Below are 24,324 nucleotides of genomic sequence, written 5' to 3' on the forward strand. Positions count from 1 at the left end.
AAAGCAAGGGCTTTTCAAATACTGTGGGATACTAGTACACACATTGTCTGTACAAGTCTGGTGAGTTCAACCCCTAGAAATCACCTAAAATCCAGAACAGTGGCAAACATCTGTGATTCCTTAATCTTGGCAGAGTTATGTGGGGATGAGACTGGAAAATGCCTGGAAGCTGGAAGGCCAGCTGGACTAGAGTACACAGTACATCCTAGAAACAAGAGAGACCTGCCTCAACATGGTAGAAGGGGAGAGCCAACTCCTGAACGATGCCCTCTGATATGCACAGTGTCCTAGTCTGGGTTGTTGCTTCAATGAAGAACCATGACTAAAATCAAGTTGAGAAAGAACGTATTTATCTGACATACACTTTCACATCACTGTTCATCACTGAAGGAAGTCAGGACCAGAACTCAAACAGGACAGGATCCTGGAGGCAAGAGCTGATGCAGAGCCCATGGATGGTCCTGTTTCTGGCTCACTTGCTGCAGCTTACTCAACCTGTTTTCTTGTAGAAACCAGAACCACCAGCCAGGGAATGGCCCCACCCACAATGGTCTAGGCCCTCCCATGTCAATCAATACTTAGAAAAATACCCCATGGGCTTACCTACACTCTGATCATATGGAGAATCTTTTTAGATGTGGCTGCCTCCTCTTTGAACCCTAGCTTTTGTCATGAAATTGATCCTCACAATATGTAAGCTGTGGGATGTGAATGCCTGCCTTCACACACACACACACACACACACACACACACACACACACACACACACACACACACAAACACACACACACACACACACACACTCACACTTCCATTCACCCAACACATACAGTATTCTAATTTGCTTCTCTAAATCTTAAATTTGATAATTTTAATATAATAAATTACCCATTTCTGTACAATTCATATTCTGGCATAAGTGTTCTATTGTGCAGCAAAGGATAACATTTAAAGTGCAAAAAGCAGGAAAATCCAGAGATAATTTTAAAGAGGGAGAATTAGGGAATCATGCCATATTAGAGAAACATGTCATATCAGAGTAACAAAATACCATAATAGAGTTACATAAGCAGTGGTGTTTGGTTGTCACAGTAGATATTGCAACAGATTTAAGAGTTCAGAAATTTTGTACAGTAAAGAAAAAGAAAAGAGGATACAGGCAAGTAGGAGAAAGATGAACCATCAGAGCATGTCCTGAGAATATGGCAAGTTCTAGTTAGCTTTCTATTGTTATAATAAAAGTTAAAAAAAATCCAATTTGAGAAAGTGATGAGTTTATTCACCTAGAGGTTACAGTCCATCATCATGTAAGCCAAGGCAAGATCCCAAGGAAGGGGCTGGAAACCATAGAACAATGCTGCTCACTGGTCTGCTAAACTAACTTTGCTTTATGGCCCAATCTTACTTGTTAGGGATGGTGCTGCCCAGGGAGGGAAGAGTGCTCCTATATCAATTAGCACCAAGAAAATGCTGAAGAAGCATGACTGCAAGCCATTCTGACAGTGTCAGTACCTCAACTATGTGTCAAGTAGACAGCCAAGAACAGCCATAACAGCTGGCCAGAAAGGGGAAAACATAAACCTTACCCTACTGCAAACAAATTTGACCCTCCATGAATGCTATTCTATGTCCATACTGAAATTTCAATTGTAGGAAGAATAATTTCAAAAGCTTTATGTAGGAAAAATAAAACAATATTTAAAATAATGGCTGACAATGAATACAAGCCACAAAGGAAAAGTTGGTAAATTTGACTATTGAAGCCCATTCTGGAGGCCGCATGGTGGACATGGGGAATGGATGTGGTTGAAAACCTCTTTGATCATCCTGCAGTGTTTGATAAACCTTTGAGGTAGGAGATCACACCTTTAATTCTGATCTTTAATCCAGATGTAGTCTGGACCACATGTGCTGGAAGCGTATCGAAGGACACGGAGGAAGGAAGCTTTTACTCTTTCTCTGCTTGCTCTCTCCTTGTTAGCACATCCATTCCTTCACTGGCATTAGAGCCTACTTCTTTAAGATTCCAGCACATACTGAAGAACAGCTGAGACATCCACTCTTGTGGAGTGTGCATCTACTGGATTCTTGGACTTTCCAATCACAGCCAGATATTTTGGAATCTGTTTGCCAGTATTTTATTGAGTATTTTTGCATCAATGTTCATGAGGGAAATTGGTCTGTAGTTCTCTTTCTTTGTTGTATCCTTGTTTGGTTTAGGAATCAGGGTAATTGTAGCCTCATAGAAGAAGTTTGGTAATGTTCCTTCTGTTTCTATTATGTGGAACAATTTAGAGAGTATTGGTTTTAACTCTTCTTTGAAGATCTGGTAGAATTCTGCACTGAAACCATCTGGTCCTGGGCTTTTTTTTGTTTGGGAGACTTTTAATGACTGTTTCTATTTCCTTAGGGGTTATTGGACTATTTAAATAGTTTATCTGGTCTTGATTTAACTCAGGTATGTTGTACCTATGCAGAAAAATGTCCATTTCTTTTAGCTTTTCCAGTTTTGTGGAGTAGAGGTTTTTGAAATATGACCTAATAATTCTCTGGATTTCCTCAATGTCTGTTGTTATGTCCCCCTTTTCATTTCTGATTTTGTTGATTTAGATTCCCTCTCTCTGTCTTTTGATTAGTTTGGATAAGGGCTTGTCTATCTTGTTGATTTTCTCAAAGAACCAACTCTTTGTTTCATTAATTTTTTGTATTGTTCACTTAGTTTCTATTTTATTAATTTCACCTCTCACTTTGATAATTTCTTGGCTTCTATTCTTACTGGGAGACTTTGCTTCTTCCTGTTCTAGAGCTTTCAGGTGTGCTGTTAAGTCACTAGTGTGAGATTTCTCCAACTTCTTTATGTGGTGATTTAGTGCTATGAATTTCCCTCTTAACACTGCTTTCATAGTGTCTCATAAGTTTGGGTATGTGGTGTTTTCATTTTCGTTAATCTCTAGGAAGTCTTTAATTTCTTTCTTTATTTCTTCCTTAACCCATTGGTGATTCAGTTGAGCATTATTTAGGTTCCATGAGATTGTAGGTTTTCTGTAGTTTTTGTTGTTGTTGAAATCTAACTTTAAACCACAATGGTCTGATAGAACACAGGAGGTTATTCTAATTGTTTTGTATCTGTTGAGATTTGCTTTGTGGCCAAGTATGTTGTTGATTTTAGAGAAAGTTCCATGGGGTGCTGAGAGAAGGTATATTCTTTTTTGTTAGGATGGAATGTTCTGTAGATATCTATTAGGTCCAATTGGGTCATGACATCAGTTAAGTCCTATATTTCTCTGTTAAGTTTGGATTTGGGAGATTTGTCCAGCCAGATATTGTTGGATTAGCTAGAGCACAGCCTCTAAGCCATTCTCACACATACCCTTTCCATAGAAAGGTCATTTTGTAACTTTTGTTACTCTAGCGAGCCCTGACTAATACACCAGGCATGTAGAGAAGACATTCTAGAGTAGTTTGTGTCTCAGCTTTGTCACAAATTCCCAGTGGCCACCTTCCCTTTTCCATTCTTCAGGAGATGCTTCAGTGTCAGCCTTCTTGGTTCTTAGAACATCTCAGCAACAAGAGTAAAATAGCAAATATCCCAAATCTCTCAAAGGGAATGCAGAGTAATATAATGAAAAGAGTGCCTCAGATGGAGAAATTCTAGGGTAAGTGAGAAATAGAAATCTAACTTAGGAATAGAAAGTATTAGCTTTTGTGGACCATGACCATGCAGCTCCACCTGCATGAAGGTCAGAGGACAATTTCTCAGAGGTTTGTTCTCTCCTTCAATCAAGTGAGTCCTAGGGTAGGAACTCAGGTCTGTAGGCCTAGGAGCACTTACCTTTGCCCCCTGAGCCGTCTCTCCAGCTGATCACATCATCCATGGAATTGATGAGCTTTGTAACTGTATTGATGTTCTGTGTGATTATGGCCTTTATTCATAAAGAGTAGATTCTTTCTACCCTTGTTTGACAGCACCAGTTCATTATCCCACAGGATTACTTCCTCCACACCTTAACTCTATGATTCTCTGTCAGTCTCAGAAGGTAGATCCGGTCCAGCGAAGCTTCACAAAAATAAAACACTGTCTGGAAGAAACCCTTCCTCAGTACACAGTGAGATCAGCTGTGGTTAAAGAGCAACATCAACCATCCCTCTCCTTTCCTAGCCTTGTACAGACATGCTCCTCATGACTGGCATGTCACTTTTGCTGCAGGCTCCATCCACACTGGCTGGTGTGAAGCTTACTCCAAACACTTACCTGGAGCATCAAGAGGCACCATTAACCACAGCTCCAACACCAGGAGCGTCTTCTCAATTCTGCATTTCATCAGATGGCCCTAATCTGCATTGTCATCCAGGATGAGGTGTGAGAGACCTGCTCCAACCCTGACAATAAGTGATGCTGGAGCCTGATCTTGATCCCACCAGTGCCTTTCATGGATGCCTGGCATCCTAACACAATTAGCATGCCAACATCATGTATTTGGCCCTAATGGTCTCCTGAAATTTCTCTTTGCTTGGGAGTGATTCAGTCAAACTAATATAGTACACATGGCTAGAAGGAAAAAAGTCAAGAGCAGGGTCTGGAGAGATGGCTGTTGCAGTTTGAGCAGTTTCTCTCCCAAAGGACTAACAGAGTAGCTAAAAAGCCATTTGAACTCCAGTTTCAGGTGGAATCTGATGGCTTCTTCTGGCCGCTGGTGGAATTGCATGCATGTAGTGTACAGCCCTGAAGCATGCAAAAAGCCCATGCATAAAAGAAAGAAATGTTTAAGAAATTGAACCAATTCATAGTGAAGGCCAAAAAAGTCCCAACATATTTTGGAATTCATTCTATCTTCAGTCTGGTTTTTCACTGATGCTATATTTTAAGGAAACCAGAGCAGATATCTCTGGTTTTATTAATTCCGTTTATATTTTAAATGTTTTATTATTTTCTGTTGGTTTCCCATCATGTATCTTAATCCTATTTTCCCCTTATCCATTTCATCACATCTGAGCTCTGCCTTTGAAAATCCCTATGACCTAAACAAAATAAAATTTAAAAGGAAAACTGAAAACCCAAAATTAAAAACAAATGAACAAAAGTCTTGTCAAGGAAGTTTTAGTGTGACCCAGTGAGTCACACAGAATACCCTTTAGTCCATACATCTTTTCTTATAAGTGTTCCTGGCCTCTCTGGCTTCTCTATACTAAAGACGGTGGACCTTCACTTGTACTCTTCTTGGATATCCATTTGATGCCTTGTGTCATAGAGATCCTGCAGCTTTAGATTTTCAGAATTGGGTCCTTAACCTACTCCAACAGTACATGAATAATGATGATTTTAGGGCGGGATAATTCATAGCCATGGTTCTGGGCTGGGGTTACCTGGGATGATAAGACTGCCAGGTTTCCTTCATCTTCTGCACCCAGGCAAGCTCTCCAGCACTGTACCACCTACCTCACCCCATGCAATGGGCAGAATGGAGAGAGGCCAATATCCTTTCCTCATGCACTCAAATCTGACTTACCCACACTCAGGAAAGGGACAGCTCTAGTGTTTTGCTGAGATGATGGGCCAAGTCCACAAACCCAATTGCTGCAGCTGCTGAGAGGCTGACCCAGCTCTTCTGTTCTCAAGCCCCAGATTCCCACTCTCCCACCAGCTGCAGGTGGCATTTGCTCAGGTGAGGAGGGCATATTTCCCTTGCCAATACAAAGCAGAAGAGGGTGGACTGAGTTCTTCTGCTCTCAGAGCCTCAGGTTCAGCTCACTGACATCACAACCAACAGGGTCAGCTCTACTGTGCTGCTCAGTCCAGGTGCAGAACCCACTCTCCCCAGTATGGCAGTGGGTGAGGGGCAGGTTCAGTTCTCACTAGTGCTAAGGCCAGCGATGAGTAGGGTTAACTCTTTGCATCCCTATCCTGTCTTCAGCAGTAAAAGGAGCCACTCACATCAACATAGACCAAGTCTGTGGCAGGGCAATGGACCAGACAAGGCCTTTGACAGCAGCCTACACCTGGAGGACACCAGGGTCCCTAGAGGCAGCACAGGCCACTCAGATCTGTATGGCCCCAAAGAGAACACAGGCCTTAGAAACTACCATGGTCCTAGGTGACATCCCAGACTCCTACCTCTGTGTGATCCTACGTGGCCATACAGGCCATGGATACGAAAAAAGATCCTGGCTGTGTTTGCAATACGGACCCAGATAAGTTCTAAAGTAGCCCTGGCCGGGATGTCACCATGGCCCTCGTTGGCAATGAAGGTCACACAGATTGGCAGGAACCCACCAGCACCATTTCCCATGGTGGCAGCCCAGATTCCAAGCATCTTTGATAGCAACAGAAGCCTGAGATATCAACACAGATACTGGCTGCAGCAGGATCATGGACCCAGACATGTCCCTCAGTAACAGCTCCAGACCTGATGTCATTATGGTCCTAGGTAGCAGCACAGGCTTCTAAGACACATATGCCCCTTTGGGAGTATATCCCTTTGACAACAACATGGTCACAGGTAGTCGCCAAGACTGCAGGTGGCTGCCAGGCCCTCACTGGTAGAGGATGCATGGGTATCAACACAGACTCCCACAGCTGTGTCAGGGTCATGGATAGGACCTGGCCCTTTACAGCAGACAAGGCAGGGACATCATCATGGCTCCAGGTAGCAAGCAGGCCATGGATCTTTCATATTCCTTTAGTAAATGTTTTCATTTCCTGAGAGGCTTACAGCAATACTGTTGTGTTTCTCATTAATGTGCTGCACATGATTACATCCTGAAATGGGAATAAAGAATGCTATAGTTAGAGATAGCTAAATATATGTCCACAAGGACACAGTATGGATACTTTTTCCATCATGCAATGGGAATCCACAGAATTGACAACACCATCCACATCCAAAGCCCTGTGTAGCCCTGGCTGCCTGGGAACCCACTCTGTAGCCCAAGATGGGCACATAAGACGTCTGGTGTTACAGGAGCTTCTGGGGTTAGTGGAATGAGACACCACCACCCCTGACCAAAGAAATTGGTTCTAAGAAACAAGAGTTCAAAATCACTTTATTATTAATAAAAATACAGTAATATTACTCAACAGGGGCTTAAAGGGAGCAGTCAATATAAACAGTAAACAGCATTATCAAAATACCCAAACAACAAGAACACAAGAAAGAACATATAAAAAGCAAAAGCTCAATCTATAATTTTAAAAAAGCAAACAAAACAAAACCAAAAACCAAACCAAAAAAAAAAAAAAACAATTAAGGTCAGCAGCATTCTCTTGCTGCGCCTTTAGCAGCACAGACCTACAGCCTGTGGCTGGCCTTGGAAACATGGTAGGAAGGCAGTCAGCTATTGTGAAAAGCCTTCTCAAAGCTAGTATAGCCATGCCTCCTTCAGGCTTTGTAGGTCACGCCTTCTCTGAGACTAACAATGAGACATTTCCTAGAGCAAACTTTGTGCCCCTTGGGAAACTTTTGATAAATTATCACACACTGATGATCCTGTAATGTCTTGGTCACTATTTGATTCTTTCAGCATACAGACACTTGTGTGCTTACTAGAGACCCCACAAATATGTGGGCAGCATCTGAGTATCAAGGAACACCAAAGATGACTCAGATACCTCCTATAAACCCTTTCTCAGGACCAGGCACTTCAGTTCAAGTTGAGAAACTGAGAAATATCTATTGATTTTAAATATGGAGGGGAAAATGACTAACAGGAGGAATGAGGGACTATGGAGATGTCTGTGGTGCATTATCTTCAGCAACACTTGTGCATGACATGGAGTCAGCTTCAACACTGGACTGGAGACTGAAAAATGATGATTTTTGGTGTAGTTTTTCAGGAACAGCTTGACATCAACAGTCTTCCATGACAGATTTCCCTCCAAGTGGGGAGGGCTAGGGACTGAGTCAGCTTGCCAAAGCCTTTCACATTAAACTGTCAGAAAATGTCTTGCTCACCAACATCTCTACCCTCCATTTTGTTTTCCCTCTAAGAGGATCCAATTGCTGTTGAATGTCAGGTTTCCCAGTAATTCTTGTCTCAGGTTTTTCTGTCTGGAGTTCATTTTTGATGCTTTCTTTTCTTCAGGAGTACTGAGTAAACAGACCTATTGACTGGAGCTGAATCAACTGGAGGTCAATGGTATTTGCCTCATCGGTGAGATCACAGCTATAAGGGATGTCTTCTGAGGAGGCCTTGATATGAGGGTGGAGGACTTCATGGTTTCAAAGCATCTATGTGTTCTTTGGCCTCCTCAGTTCTCGAAAGATCTGCTATGTGAGAAGAAAGGCAATCTGCGCCAGAAGCAGACTGGCTGGTCCACAGGCTAGAAAAAATATCAGGACCTATTCACACTGGAAGCCAATGTCAAGAGCACTGAGTCCCTCACCAACACCATGTTTGCTGGGGATGGGATGCAAACGGGGGCTCACTTGCCTGTGACACTTATTGCTCCTGCTACAGCAGCTCTGTATTCAGGGAGATCTCATCCTGGGCTGTGGACTGTTTCAACTCAGATTGAAGATTTTCTGACCTAGAGAAGGAAGGCAGTTAAGGAACAGGCCTGGTGGGGACCTACCATGTCAGCTATTGAGCCTGAACCAGCTCTAGTCAGCTGGACAACCCAGCATGACCTTTCAGCTGAGGTCATTCCCTGGTTGTTTAAATACATTGTTTGGAAAAATAACAGTGTAGCAAGGTCTGAGTTACAGTTCAGGGCAGATAGGAATGGCCTTGAAGAGGTACCAGGTAAAGGTGAGCACATGGGAAATTGAATGTAGACCCTATAGCAGAGCCTGCAAAGTAAAAGCAGTGAAGGATCTGATTATTCCCACAGCACAGAAACCAGCCTCAGTTCAACTCCTCAACTCCTAAATCTTCTTATAATAGAAAGAAAGTCTTTTCATGGGAAACAGATGCACACTGCAGAGAACCTGGGAAAAAAGGAACTGATGCTAACTAGGGAGAGGGGTTGAGGGGGAGTGAATTATGTCCTTTTTGTCTTTAAGAGCTAACATTACAAAAAAAGGGGGTTCTCCTCCCAGCCTCACAGGTAGCAGTGATGTTTGGGACAAGTTCACTGCTGAGCCACAGAAATAAACTTTGCATTCTGGACATCCTCGGTCTTAGGTGGTCTCTGGGGATGGGATCTGGGCATAATAGCTGACAACCTTGGGTCAGCACACACTGTCTCCTCGTGCCAGGGAAAAGTTCCTGAGAGGAGTCAGCGCGGGGCTTCGGGAGGTGGCATCTTGGCTCAGGACGCCCGTTCTGACACTGCTCGGTCCATCCCACTTTCTCTGCTGCAGTTTGAGGACCCGGTAAGATCTGAAATCCCATCCTGGAATTTCTCTCTCCGTTCTCTTCACAACTGTCCCTCACCTGGAACCCTCTGGGACCCGGGACCTCAGCCTCCACCACAGGCTGCATCTTCCGTTTTCTTAGCTACATCCGTCTCCCGGAACCGCTCCTTCACCATGGTGCTGGCTGCTGGGCGCCCTTTTCGGGCTCCGACTACAGAAACCACTGTCGCTGCAGCTTCCCGGGCGCTTCTGGATTTAGGGCTCAGGGAGCAGCCGCTGTCCCTCGGCCACCATAGAGCACCACACGTGCCACTTCCTCTTCTGTCCCGGGGTCTGTCCAGAGAGGCTTCTCACCTGCTGCTGTGCAACCTCCCGCTACACCGCCACCTACTGGAGCGTGCTTAAAATGCACCAGGGCACGCTAATCAAAAAAGAAAAATCCCCTTTCTGGTGGGTTTCTCAAACGACAGTGAAATGCTATACTTTCTTATGTTAAGGCCAATAAACAAACAAACGAATAAATGAAGGAATGAATGGCTTTTTCATGACCCAATGATTGTGATTAGAGCTGCTTACATTGGTAGGGTTGAGGGAAAGGTTCTTTACTGGACCATGGGCACCTCACCAGTGTTTACATCATTGAAGAATAAATATGTCTGTCCTCACCCCCAACAGTCATTACCTGGCTATAAATCCTCAGGTGAGGCTTCATGAAGTCCTCCCTCACATGATAAGATATTGACAGTGGCGGTCCTCTGTGGATCTGTTGAATGTTTGGCTCATTTCCTTGACTGGAATTAGCTAAATTGTTTCTAGTATCAGCTTAATGATCATAGAAAAGGAGAAGCAATCCCCCTTTTTAAAACTTAGGTTTTTAATTCTGTGTGGCACAGAATCTGGGTACAACTGACAAGAGACAGGCTCATTGTCCTTGGGATCATCAAGCCCCAATGGCTATGAAGCTACACTAAAAACCATGAGCTTTTAGTGGTGCCACAAATAGCTGCTTGGCTGTTCCGATTGGTTCTGGTGTTGGGATAATGTCTCCTGCTTTCATTTTAAACTTCCTCGAGTAGCTTGAGACACAGTTGACCCATCTTCCCTTCCCATGCCTGGCCAACATGAAGGAGAGTGTGTTGGAGCTGGCCTCCTTTGAGAAGATAACTGACCATTTCTTTGATGCTGCTTTCTTTGGGCAAGAAAGACTGAGTATGTGGTAGGTTTGCAGTGTACAAAATCTATGGTTTAAAGAATGAATGGATTATTTGTCTCCAAGCCCAACTAAGGCATCCTGCCCTCCCTCTCCCCATTCTGTCAGCTCCTTTCAGTGCAGACAGTTTTTCAGTTCCAAAAAGAAAATATGGACCCTTATCCAGTGAAGACCTTTTAGTCCTTGAAGCTGTACTTGGCCACATTGACTAACAGCCTGCATGTTGTCCAGGATTGACAGAAAGTAGACAGTGGAAGAGCCTCCAGGTGTAGCAGTAGGGTAGTTTGTGGTCTTGCTTCCTAGTGAGGCACTGAACATCATTTTAAGAGCCAAGTAGGACAGAAAATGGAGAGACAAAGGTGGAAGATGGAGAGAGAGAGAGAAGGTAATGGGAAATCCAGGTCTTATGTTGGATGCCTTTTATCCCAGGACTCAGGAGGCAGAGGCATGCAGATTTCTGTGAGCTCAGAGCAGCCTCTTCTACATAGCAACTTCCAGGTTTGACAAGTCTACCCAGTGAGACTCTGTCTTCAAAACTACAGCAAGTGAAGTTTAAAAAAAGTGAGGAGGGTTAGAATGGGAGAAGCTCATGCACAAGCCAGTGTATACATGTCAGAAACCAGGACTGAATCCTAGCATCCACCAACGACACCTTTGCAGCCTGGGTACAGGGGTACAGCCTCTGTCTGCCACTCTACTTGGAAATGTCCCTTGTCTCTCTGTGTGGAGCACTCTAGTCCAGAGTTAGATTTCACTGTGTGTTGGTTTAGTTTGTCACTTTGTCTCTCTGTTCTGGAGTTGTTCTTGGCATCAAACTAGAATGCATCTACCTCCTGCTTCCTTCCTGTAGAATCAGAGTCCTAGCATAGAGCCTTAGACTCTTGAACTGCACCTGATTGGTGGTTGTCCACACCTATAATCCCAGAATTCTTGAAACATAGGCAGAAAGATCTCTATGTTCCAGACAAGCCTGGTTTTCAGAGGTAGTTCCAGGGCAGCCAGGACTACATAGAGAAACCCTGTGTCTATAAACCACAAATAACAAAAAAGAAAGAAAGAAAGAAAAAAAGAAAGAAAGAGAGAGAGAAGGAAAGAAAAAAGTGAAAGAGAGAGAGAAAGGAAGAAGGGAGGGAGGGAGGGAGGGAAGGAAGGGGGAAGGGAGGAAGGAAGGAAGGAAAAAAGGAAGAAAAAGACAGACTTGAACTGCAGCCAGGAGTGGAGGACATCCCCAGCCCTTCTGGAAGTCAGTGGCAGCCTGCCTTTCAGTGTTCTTGTAGGGGAAAGGGGCTGGCTAGAGAAACCCACCCTGACCCTGGAGTCCAGAATTAGGGAAGGATGGCTCAGATAAGGCCAGTGAGAGAAACACCGTTTAGCTCAGATCAGAGCCATCTCTGCCCTTGTCCAACTGACTTGAGAAATCAACCAAGCACAGAGCATGACAGTAGAATCCTGGCCCTAGGGCCCAGGACCAGGGAAAGAAACACAGTCTGTGTTTGGGACCTGATCCGGAGAAATGAGCACTTTGTCCCCAAACCCAGAACCCAGGAAATATGCCCTGACTCTGAAACTAGTACCAAAATAACACTCTTGGACCCTAGAATCAGTCAGTGAAAAAAATGTGCCCTGGCCTTAGAGGTAGTGTCAAAAAGCCAAGAAAGGCCAGTGAAAGAAACACAGTTTGGCCCTGAAATCAGGGCCATCTCTGCCCCTTGCTCACAAAACTGGCCAATCCTTGGGCAGAAAATAAACTAACCAATCACAGTTGACTCCACCCCCTAGACATCCTATATAAACCGCCCTGCCCTGTCAGTTGTGAGCTGTTCTCTCCACCCTGGTGGAGGCAGCTACTCTCCTAGACTTCTTCCCAAATAAACTACTTTCTCAAAAGCGTATTGGATGAAGACCTTCATTGACAGCTGAACAGAAGAACCTTGCTGGGACATCCCATAGGGGACTGAGCGAGAAAGAGCTGGTAACACTGAGCCAGAGATTGTGGCTCTCCAGGAGAGGAGCAGGATTGCTGTGTCCTGTGGGGAAACCATCCCCCATCATACGATCATACCAGGTATATCCTGACTTTCCCAAAGAATCAGGATACCCTTCCTTGCTGAAGCAGTTCCAGGCCTGACTCTCCCAAGAAGTCAGAAAACCTTCCTTTCCAAGGTTGGGCTGTTTCTTTGCAGTCCCAGCCATCAGAGCTGTGCTAAACAGCTTCAGGTGTCCGGGACACCTTCAGGGCAGAGCTCTTCTTCGAAGTAGCTTGAGGTGTCCGGGATACCTCCCCCTCTAGGGCTGAACTATCTCCTTGCAGTTTCAGGCATCAATATACTAACATTTTGGTGCCGAAAACCTGGACACCAAAGCCAGAGTTTTTGCAGTTTACTTTCAGTTCTGATAAGGACAAGGCTGCCCCTGGACCTGAACTTCCAGCCCCATTGGCATCTTTTCTTCTGGGCACTAAGCTAAGATCATGTGCAGGGATCCTGCTGCCTAAGCACACTCTCAAAGCCTGTCTATCTCCTGATCTTTATTCCTGTTGCAGAGAACTGGCTTGAGCTGAATTGACTTCTGGTGACCTGCTGGTCTGAGGCAGACACTGTCACTCCAGAGACAATGCTCCTTGGCCATCCCCATAGGGTATATACATGGGAAGGAAAATGATGAGCCAAGTTCAGCCAGGTGGTATGTGATAGAGCTGGACCACAGACCCCAAGTCTGCAATCCTGCTTCAGTCATGTCCCTCCACTCTGGGAATTCAGCTCCCTGACCTCTGTTCAGGATGGTTGCAGGCATTTCCAAGTGCATTATCATCAGAAATCCAATGAATATAAGAACTTCGCTCTTCAAGCTATTACATAATGTTAACATAGACCCCCAAACCTTACAGGTGGCCCCTGATTTTAATTCAGGTGAATTCTACATTATTTTTGTCACTTATTTTATGGCAGGACGTCACCTTTCCTGACCTTGCCTCCTTATCCTGTCAATGGCTGAATGGAAGAACTTTGTATCCCTTGGACAGATGCATGCTTGATCTTTAAATGGTGCACAAGGTCAGACAAAGGCCATGGCCTCCACAGGAGCTCCTTGGAATGTTAACTAGGAGTCTGCTTGTAACCATACCTGCAGGGGCTCAGGACGGTAGTTCAGCCTGGTCAGTGTCCATTCCACCTCTGTCTATGCAGAGGATGTTAACATGAGCCTGCTCCTCCCTCTGTCTAGGCCTACAGAGGACAGGACACAGTCCTGGTTCCCCACTCCTCAGGTAGGCTGGATTTGCCACTGATGAACTCATGTAAATACATTACTGTTATTTATTTGTTCTGTCCGAGAGACATACAGTGTTAATTGTTATTTTACTTTGAAAACAGAAGCTGTAGAACCAAGAAAAACAGCTTCAAAGTATTCCTGCAAAAGTAGCTAGGATGTGAGGTCCAGGGTGGGGTGGCTAGTCCCTGGCTAGGCACTGTCTATTTGAATTTAACTGCCTTAAAAGCAAAGGAAATAGAAACTTGTAGTTTCTTAGTAATGTGAGTCCCTTTTGAAGGGCTCTGTAGCCTGTGGATCCCAATTGAAGACTGTACACCATCTTTAGCAATCTTGAGTAAGAAGAGGAGTGGTTCCTCTAAAATCTCTTATGGTCAGAGGTCTTTGCCAGGACCTCTTACTGACAGCAACACATTGCTTGTCTACACCCAGTCCTATAACAAATCTGGGCATTGGGAAGTATACCAAGGTATTCATCAGGAGTATAAGTGTCTGAACTCCATCCTAATTAGAACTCTGAATGAAAGGATTTGGGTTATCATCTGTGGTTCAATAGTATTTAATTGCTCATGTTGATGAATAGAGGGATACTGAGGAAGGAATGAGACATTCTTGGACATTGTTTGGATAGTATAGCTAAGTTCCCAACTTGGGATGTACTATGGCCCTTCCAATGAAGCTAAGGGAAGTCTGGCTTTGGAAGGAGGAAGTGCTGAATGGATTCCGCTTTGTTCCAAGAGAGGCTCCTGGAAAGAGAACCTGGGCTTCTGGTCAGTTCAGGGAGAATGAATTAGCAAGTTGGCAAAAGTTGTTCCCCATGACATCAGTAGTTCCTTCTATGGAAGTTCTATTGTATCCTGGAGAGCTCTTGGCATCCCCTGTGATCTCACAATTTTGTAGCACTCCAGCTGGCTTAGAGCATTCCTTCAGTGCCTATAGGGTACATCATTAGACATGCAGTCAAGACTGAGGAGTCTACTTGGGAGACAGAATGGAGAATGTCTGGAGACCAGAGAGAGAAAGAAGGAAGCTGGCCTTCAGTCTCAGTAAAACAGGAACAAAAAAAAATTACTTTGCTGTTTCTAGTTTATTTCTTACAGAGTGAGAAGTCATGCTTTGAAGAGTTTCTTTTTTCAATAGATGGTTGATGTTGGGATGGTTACTCAAATCAAGTGATGAGTGATGAACTCCAAGTCATCCTTGGAAATAGCAAATCTGTAGCCCAACATAATTATCCTTTAACCTAGAGAATATCACTTGTGAGAAAGCCATCATGGCTACATGGCTGATCTAGAGTGGAGTGCTGAGTTCTGGCAAACAGCTGCATCTTTCTTCCAGTGAGTACCTGAACAGGGCTGATGTGAATTATGTACAGTCCAGATTTTAAGAGTCATACTTTCTCAGGGATCTCCACAAACTAGTGGGTGTCCTCACTGCCCCTGTGAGACAGCCTCTGTATGGGAGAGGCCTCACGTGACTTTGTCCCTGGTGTTCCTCTGGGGCCACCTGTGTGAGAAACTGCATGCTCCAGAACCAGCTCTCATGTCCTTTGGCCAATGCCGGAGTGTGAAATAGTCCAACGTGGGATTTTTCTTACTGGTAGTAAACAAAGGATGATCCCAATCAGGAATCGTGACTTTTTTTTTTTTGATGGTCATGTTCTGTTTTGAAATAACCTCTGTGTATTTCATTTATTTTCTTTTACCTGGTGATCTCTGAGCAGACTTCAGATTTTGACAGTTGATGAAAGATACGACAAGCATTAATGTGTGGGTGAAAAGCTTGGTGAAATTCTGAGTGAAGTTTTAGTTAAAGTTGGTTGAACTTGGAGGATCTTATATACATTTGTAATAGATAGAAATAAACCAAATTGCAGTTTTTGTTCTTCTTTTTTTGAAAATTTAAACCATGTACCAAGTTTCTGGTCAAGGTTGTGTAGGATAAGTTAAACATAATTGCATTCTATTAACCAAAAAAAATGATTCTGGAGAAGGCACAGTGAGTGGTGGGCAGGAGATGGGGAGCTTCCTGGAGGAGGTGGGCTTGAGCTGAGTGCTTGTGCATTGTGCCATTTTTCTCCTGGCTGCTGAAGCCTCAGGCAGGCTCGGGGCTCTGGACCATGTTGCATCCTGTGCCTCTGAGAATATCCCTGAAGAGGTGGTCTTTGTTCTCCTGAAGCATGTGTAGGGACACAGAAAAAAAAACCTGACTGTTTACACAGCCACATCTGTACAGAGTGACTGGAGAGCTAAGATCCACAGAGTGGTGATCTCAGCCTGGCCCAATATGTTTGGGTTGTCACTTGGTTCCGGACATGGTCTTTCTGTTTGGTCCTCAGGCTGGTCTGTCCATCCTCTGTGCCTTGTCACTATGCAAGTTCACTTGTGTTCATCTCCCCTCAGAGACTGCAATGGAGCCATCATCCCACCCAACCCTCCTCACCAAGAAACAGGTGAAGAAGGAAATGGAGAGGCTGATCATAGTGGTCTATGCTAGAAGCATTTGGCTCTGATTCTTGTGTTGGGGGCCAGGTTTGTGGGCAGAAATGTGGGAAGAAGGGAGGAAGTGTCACTACCTATTGTCCTGGATCTAGCCCTATGAAGCACCCTCTCTGGCAATATTGAGAAGGGGCCTTTATGAAAAGTTCAAGGAAAAGAGGCTTCAGGTTTGTGTAGTCCTTGATTAGGGGGATTCTGCAGCAAAGTGGCCACCTGATCTTGGCTCCAGGTCAGATAAGGGACAATATAGAGACCTCGGACAATTAGGCAGGGATTCCAGTCAGGTCTTCTGGGCTCCAGGACCCTCACCTTGATACTAAATTCGGGGGAAATTGGAGCTTGAATTCACTTCCACATTTTTGTGTGCCTTATTTTTGATGCTGAGAATGGAAACAGGCCCTTCCATGTTCTCTATCTCAGAGCCAGCCATACCTCCAATCTGATTTGACAGTTCTTTTCTGTTCCTTTTTGAAAATTTCTTTTCTCTTTCTTCTTTTTTTTATTTAATTTTATTTTATTTTACAATACCATTCCGTTCTACATAACAGCCACAGATTCCCTTGTTCTCCCCCTTCCTGCCCCCTCCCCTTCCCCCCAGCCTACCCCCCATTCCCACCTCATCCAGAGCAAAGCCTTCCCCGAGGACTGAGATCGACCTGGTAGACTCAGTCCAGGCAGGTTCAGTCCCCTCCTCCCAGATTGAGCCAAGCGTCCCTGCATAAGTCCCAGGTTTCAAACAGCTAACTCATGCAACAAGCCCAGGATCTGGTACCACTGCCTAGATGCCTCCCAAACAGATCAAGCCAATCAACTGTCTCACCCATTCAGAGGGCCTGATCCAATAGGGGGCCCCTCAGCCTTTGGTTCATAGTTCATGTGTTTCCATTCGTTTGGCTATTTGTCCCTGTGCTTTATCCAACCTTGGTTTCAACAATTCTCGCTCATATAAACCCTCCTCTTTCTAAATGGCTGAGATCTTCATGAACAAACTGGGAGCAATGAAGGGCGAGTGTTGAGGGAAAGAGAGTGGGAGATCCCAGCTGGATCAAGAACAAAGAGGGAGAACAAGGAATAGGAGACCATGGTAAATGAAGACCACATGAGAAAAGGAAGAAACAAAGTGCTAAAGAGGCCCACAGAAATCCACAAAGATACCCCCACAAAAGACTGCTGGCAATGGTCGAGAGACAGCCCAAACTGACCTACTCTGGTGATGGGATGGCCAAACACCCTAATAGTTGTGCCAGAAACCCCATCCAAGGACTGAGGAATCTGGATGCAAACATCCATGGCTAGACCCGAGTGGAGCGCCGGGAGTCTTTCTTATTTTTACAAAATTTTATTCTGTATATGAGCACATGTGGAGGTCAAAAGACAACTTTGTTCAGTATCATTTCTTTTCACTCCACGTTTAAGAAAATTCTGGGGATTGAACTTATGTGTCCAGATTTGTGTAACAAGTCTTTACCTGCTCAGCCATTTCATAAGCCCCCGACTTGCATTTGTATATTATTTTAATTTTTGTTTTTTTCCTTTTTTAATATTTATTTCATTTTTTACATATTTGTGTATTTTTCCTGCAGGTATGTTTGTTCTATGCATGTGTTCCTGGTGCCTGAGGAGGCTGGAAGAGTGTGTTTGAACCTCAGTATAGTGGCTAGGACTTAAACCCTCATCCTCTACAATAGAAGCCAGTGCTCCTAACTGCTGATCCAACTCTCCAACTCACTTTTTCTTTGTTTGTTTGTTTGTTTTTGAAGATAATGTCTTACTATGTAGCTGTGACTGTCCTGGAACTCGGTCTATAGACCAAGTAAGTCTCAAATTCACAGACATCTACCTGCCGCTGCCTTCTGAGTGTTGACATCAAAGGCATGGGCCACCATGTCCTACTTGTGACTTGCGTGTTTAAAGTGCTTACTGTACAGCAGGCCCAAGCTAGCATTGAGGATGAGCACTAGACAACAAATCAAACCTCACACTGCTTCCATCTCCCTGGAAAACAGACAGCAAGCAAAATGAAACACACCCAGCTTAGATAGAGGCTCCAGTGTTAGAAGGGCTGAAGATGCTCAGATTAGCCACAGCCTACACCAGTGCTGGGATACTTCAGCATTGTCATATCCATGGTCATGGGGCTCAAGACAGTTCTAGAATGGGGGAAGGCAAAGGGATGAGGTAAGAATTGACCAAGACTTTATATGGAGCAGTGATGACCAGAATGTGTTTTCCTAAAGCATGCACAAAGACTTCCAGCTCCAGATGACTACCAAAGCTAGATGACTAGAACTTCATACTTGGACATTCTGGTCTAGGTCCATTTCTGCTGGGCCACTGAATTTAGTGTCAAACTTGAAAATTCATGTCTACCAGGTAGTATTTTAAATATGCTTGAATGAGTTTTGAGACAGTGCAAGATAGCTGGGGAATTTTGTTGTTGTTTAAACAGTGGTGTGTATGTGTGTGTGTGTGTGTGTGTGTGTGTGTGTGTGTGTTATGTGTGCATATGTATGCATATGAGTTTGTGTGTGAGCATGGGTGTTGTCGTCAGTGGATGGTCTCAGGTATTGCTTCTTACCTTCTACCAAGAGACTGGGCCTCTTTGGAATGTATTTTTAGTCTATAGAGGGAGAGGTGTGTGCATGCCATTGCTTGCATGTGGAGATCAAAGGAGAACCTTGGAAATCTATCCTCTCCTTCCAACTTTACACCAGTTTCCAGGAACAAACTTAGGTCATCAGGCTTCATGGCAAGTTCTTTCACCAGCTGAGCCATCCAAGTTGCTCCTCTTTATTGTGTTTGCTACTGAGTGTGCCTGGACAACTGGGCTATGTTTCTATTGGTTCTCTTGTCTCTGTTTCCCAGCTCACCATAGGAACACTAGGATTAGAGATACAAGAGCTTCCACACTCAGTTTTACATGGGTTCTGGGTTTCAAATGTAGGATTCACTCTTGTGTGGAAAGCACATTACCAGTGATCCATTTTCCCAGCCTGGCTTTTTTTTCTCCTCTGCTCTTTATCCTTCCTCTCCTCCTCCTTCTCCTCCTCCTTCTCCTTCACCTGCTCTTCCATCACCTCCTTCTCCTTCTCCTCCTAATTCACTTCCTCCTCCTTCACCTCCTCTTCCATCACCTGTCCTGCTCCTTCCACTCTACCTCCTCCTCATTCTCATTCTCCACATCTCCTTCATCCTCCTCCTCGCCCTCCTCCTCCTAATCTTGTACAGTTTTTCAAGACACAGTTTTTCTGTGTTGCCCTGGCTGTGCTGAAAATTGCTCTATAGATCAGGCTAGCCTCCAATTCACAGAGATCGTCCTGCCTCTGCCTCCTGAGTACTGGGATCAAAAGTGTACAGAACCACTACACACACAAAAAAAAACAAAATAAACAAAATTCATTTTTTGTTTAAAAATTTATTTATTTTTATGTGTATTGGCATTCTGCCTGCACATATATCTGTGTGGTGGTGTCAGATATCCAGGAACTGGAATTAAAGACAGTATTGAGCTCCAATGTGGGAGGTGGGGGTTGAATTTAATGAGCTGCATATTATCTTCCAGCAGTAATTTCTGTAGGCTCCATACTAGGAAGTTGTTTATTTTTTATTTTATTACATTTTGTATTCATTTTATATACCAACCATGGATTACTCCTATCCTCCATCCTCCCGCCCCACAGCCTTCCCCCCCCCCAACAACTCACTTCCCATTCCCACCTCCTCCAAGGCAAAGTCTCCCATGGGGAGTCAGCAGAGCATGATACATTCAGTTGAGTCAGGTTTAAGCCCTTCCTCCCTGCACCAAGGCTGCATAAAGTGTCCCACCATAGACACTAGGCTCCAAAAAGCCCATTCGTTCACCAGGGATGGATCCTGATCACACTGCCTGGGGGCCCACCAGACAGTTCAAGCTAAATGACTGTCTCTCATGTCCAGAGAGCCTAGTCCAGAACCCATGGGGGTTACACAGGTATTGGTCCACAGTTCCTGTGTTTCCACTAGTTTGGCTGTCAGTCTCCATACTTTTTCCCACCATAATATCAATGTCCCTTGCTCATAGAATCTCTCTTCTCTCTCATCGATTGGACTCCTGGAGCTCGGCTTGGCCCTCAGCTGTGGATCTTTTCATTTCTTCCATCAGTCACTGGGTGAAAGCTCATGAGGGGCCTCAGCTATTGGTCCACAGTTCATGCATTTCCACTAGTTTGGCTGATTATCTCTGTACTTTCTCCCATCAGGAACTAGATGTCCCTTGCTCATAAAAACTGTCCTTCCCATTATCATTAAGTCTATCATTTCTTGGTAATAAGGAGATGCAGGTACTTGTGGAGAATCATACCTCACATACATTTCTATCATACTATTAACTTCTGGACATATACTTTAGTAGGAGATGAACACTCACTTTCATTACATGGAAGTACTTAGGCATTTACAAACATTCAGAGAATTCAAGGGTGCTGAAGGAATTCCCTTGAGTCCCAGGAGAGATTCCTGCAATGGGAAACCTGACTTCTGGTGAGTTATGAGGAGAGCTGGTTAGCAAGGACGCAATGTCAGTTCCCCATGACATCAGGGGGTCTCTTCCCTGGACATTCTATTGTATCCTGGAAACTTAGAATGTTTTCTGATGTCATCTGTGTTGTAGCGTCACCAACTGCCTTTGGGGAGTTGCTTCAGTGCCCTTACAGTTCAGGCATGAACATGCTGGGAAGACTCAGGTGTCTGTTGGGTAGAGCGAATAGAGCGGGAAAAGAGACAAGAGAGAGGCAGACACAAGCTGGTCTTCAGCCTACATGTAAAACATCAAGAAAAATGGTCCAGAAGATGGTACAGTAAGTTCTGGGAAGGAAATTGGCATCCTCCTGAAGGACATGGGTGTGGTGAATCTTCCAGTAACAGGACACAGGAGGTAGGAGTCTCTGGAAACCAACTGGACGTCCCTGCTTGTCATGGCTCCTGAAATTCAAGGATTCTACAAGTAATTTGCCCCAGAAGTCAGGAGCATGTAAGGCCAAAGCTGCTGTGCTGGGAGCTCTTGGTTTTCAATCCTACAGGAGGGTAGGGGTTGAGAGGGGACAAAAAGGCCAGCATTGTGGTAGGAGGTTCAAGTGAAGTGTGTCCAGCAAAAAGCAGGTCATCAATGTACTTCAACCTCTGTGGATTCATTTGTTTACTGCCCACCAGCTCTGTGCACCCTCCATTGTCACTAAGGAGTCTTAGTGATGATGGTAACCATATTCTGCCCCTGTGTGGATTCTCCATTTTTGCCATATGCTTAGAGTGACCTGTCAGGATATTTATGCATCTTTAATGACCTGAGTACTTATGGACTGTGTCAATTTTATCTTGGCTTTGATAGCAACAGACTAGTGAACCCTGAAACCAAGTTGAATGCAGAATCCAGTGCTATTAATAAACCTGAGGAGGCTCTCGCCTTAGTTACCTGAAGCATGTGTTAAAGGAGCAGAGGAAATCAGGTGGCTGAGACACCTATCTCCCGTCAAAGAGATGGGAGACCTGAGACCCCTGGCAGGGGCATCTCAATCCAGGGCAAAATTCTTTGGGGTATCATTGAATTGCTTGCGTGCATCCTTTCTCAAACACTTTCTTAGGACTCAGGGTGACCTGTTCATTCTCTATGTCTTGTCACAATGCAAATTCACTTGTGTTCATCCACCAAAGGGGCATCCAAGGAGCCACCACAAACTCCAACCAGCCTCACAAAGAGGCAAGTGAAGAAGAAGGTGAAGAGTCTGACCACTCAGCCCCAGGTGATGACAGCCCAAAGGAATCATCTGAGAGATCGCATCATCTTAGTAGCTGAAGGATCCTTGGACAACAGGTATTTACTGTTTCATAATACATGGTTACTGTCTTGGTTTCACAATTTCACCCTTAGTTCAAATGTCTAAAATATTGGCTTCTGGGAGGCTCGGTGCTCCTTCAGGGAGTCCCATTGTCCAACACAATTTCTCTAAATGCTTCCCTGAAGCAAACCCTGACACATGGGCAAGAGTGAGATGGGGACATAGACTGTTCTACTTCCTCCAAATGAAAACCAGAGCCTGTGGCCTGAATCACATAACTCAGGAATTGAGGCAGTAGTGTGTGAGTTCCTAGCATGAAATTGGAGAGATCCTGTCAAGTGGTGGCTAGTGTGAGAATACTGAAATTTGTATTACTTGCCTGGCAAGATATTGTGTGCTTCTAGATGATCCTAGTAGCAGCTGCAGAGGCCTGATCCCACATCTTAATATGTGGCAACAAGGCCTGGTACTGATGTTTGCTGCTCTTGGTCCTCTCTGAGATGATACAATGGCATGCATGAATTTGGCATCTCACTGAGAACATTCTATCCCCTTCCCTTTCTCAGTCTATGTTTTTCTTTCTCTTCTATCTCTCTCTCTATCTCTCTGACTCTCTCTCTCTTTCTGTCTCTGTCTCTCTCTCATCCTTCTATCTTGTCTATATGTTTGTGTGTTTGTGCATATGTGTTTCTCTTCACCCTACAATCAGGGGTCTGTGGTTGACCATGAAGAGTTGCTTATCTCAGTATCTATATGTGCTCTCTATTGTGGACTAAGAGCCCCATTTTGGGCAGCATCGCCCTTTGCCAGTCTGTTTATCTTATTGCCAACTAGGAATGCCCTGGGGGAATTTATGAAGCTATCATGATATTGCATCCAATCTTCAGAAATGCTCATAATGTGATTTTTAGCCCCCATGTCAATATAGGCACTCTAGAATGAGAATCTCATATTTGAAAACAGAAGAAACATCACATTTTCTAGTGGGTCATGACCTGTGATAGACTGTGGGATCTCCATAGCAAGCTAGCTGGCATGACTCCTGAGGGAGCTCATTCAGTCCCAGCTGCATCCTTCTTAACACCCTGCCCTTGCTGGCTTGTGGCCAGAAGTGCAAGTGTAAGAAGCAGCTGGAGGTCCATAGGAGCTTGAGTACATAGGAGCCATGAAGGCGTATCTCATGGGTTGAAATAGTACAGAACACACCCTACACTCATGTGCTATATGACCTGAATTCATTGAATTCTTTGCTTCTGGGTCCAGACTCGACCACAGGCCAAACTCTTCCTGTGAAAAGCTCAAGATGGAACATCAGCAGGTCATGTCAGACCTGCAGAATTTCAAGAATGAGAATATGGAGGCCTCACAGAATCTCAGTGAGCTGACCAAGGAGAAAGTCTTCCTTTGGTAAGGGCTCATCTTGTCAGGGACCCCAACTGTTGTACAATGTCCAATTCTCATTTTCTTTGTCTCTGGACTGCAGGGTCTGCAGATCTGCTTCTAGTTTTTCTGCTTCTTAGCCAGCAGCATTAAAGTAGATTTGGACTTATGCCTCTTTACTCAGTTTTGCTAAGGGTTAGAGAAACTGTTAGCTCCTACAGCACCATATTGTCATACTCAGTAGCCTCTGGATCAGTGATTATCAACATTCCTAATGCTGTGCCACTTTAATACATTGCTTCATTGTTTTGATGGCCTCAAACCATAAAATTATTTTGTAGCAACTTCATAACTGTAATTTTGCTACTGTTATGAATTTTAATCTAAATATCTTCATAGGACATCTAATATGTGTCCCTTGTGAAAGGTTTCTTAGATCCCAAAGGGTTCACACACACACATATGAGAACCTCTGGTTAGGTAGAAGAGCAATTGGCCTCACGAGAGGGTTGTCAGGCAGGGAGTGACTGCTATGAGATCTATGCACCCTTCGGGTTTCCCACTTCCTCAAGTGTACTTGCACATTACCTGCGGGTGTTTCTTCATGACAGGTGATTAGGACAAGTGGGATAATCTTCTTGTTTTTAGAAGTGCATGGCTTTCTGTTATTTTAGAGGGGGTTCATAAATAGTTTGATTCTTGCAGGAAATAGCTCTTCTCTGCTTTTTGTCTTGAGCGCCACTCTCATTACTGTTGAAGGTGCTTGTTTACATTTTCCTGTGAACCTGGGATAAGGTTGGGTTGCTGAGACATGGAGTCAGGGGAGACCAGTGGAGGCTGGCAAAGTCTTACTATTTGGAGTGTGT

At 44.4% G+C, this 24,324-nt stretch overlaps 2 protein-coding genes and 1 long non-coding RNA gene across 3 annotated transcripts in view; 2 read left to right on the plus strand and 1 right to left on the minus strand.

The window, feature by feature from the left end:
- Positions 1-7,024: 7,024 nt before the first annotated feature.
- On the minus strand, positions 7,025-9,621 carry LOC143267141 (uncharacterized). Its single transcript, XR_013042054.1, has 2 exons — positions 9,373-9,621; positions 7,025-8,524 (listed from the first exon to the last, which is right to left on the minus strand). It is a non-coding gene; the product is annotated as an uncharacterized LOC143267141 (long non-coding RNA).
- Positions 9,622-12,321: 2,700 nt separating this feature from the next.
- The window catches only part of LOC107401192 (disks large homolog 5-like), a 241,980-nt gene continuing 229,977 nt past the window's right edge, over positions 12,322-24,324 (plus strand). Inside the window, exons 1-2 of the mRNA XM_076544333.1 lie at positions 12,322-12,568; positions 18,029-18,081. The gene's annotated coding sequence lies outside the window, so the exon portion shown is untranslated. The remainder of the gene's footprint in view (positions 12,569-18,028; positions 18,082-24,324) is intronic.
- Positions 15,622-24,324, plus strand: part of LOC143267246 (disks large homolog 5-like) — a 52,016-nt gene continuing 43,313 nt past the window's right edge. The window contains exon 1 of the mRNA XM_076544318.1: positions 15,622-15,768. Coding sequence (XP_076400433.1) covers positions 15,749-15,768 — 20 coding nt within the window. The 5' untranslated portion in view covers positions 15,622-15,748. The remainder of the gene's footprint in view (positions 15,769-24,324) is intronic.

This window comes from Peromyscus maniculatus, chromosome 9, assembly GCF_049852395.1.
Source record: "Peromyscus maniculatus bairdii isolate BWxNUB_F1_BW_parent chromosome 9, HU_Pman_BW_mat_3.1, whole genome shotgun sequence".
NCBI lineage: Eukaryota > Metazoa > Chordata > Mammalia > Rodentia > Cricetidae > Peromyscus > Peromyscus maniculatus.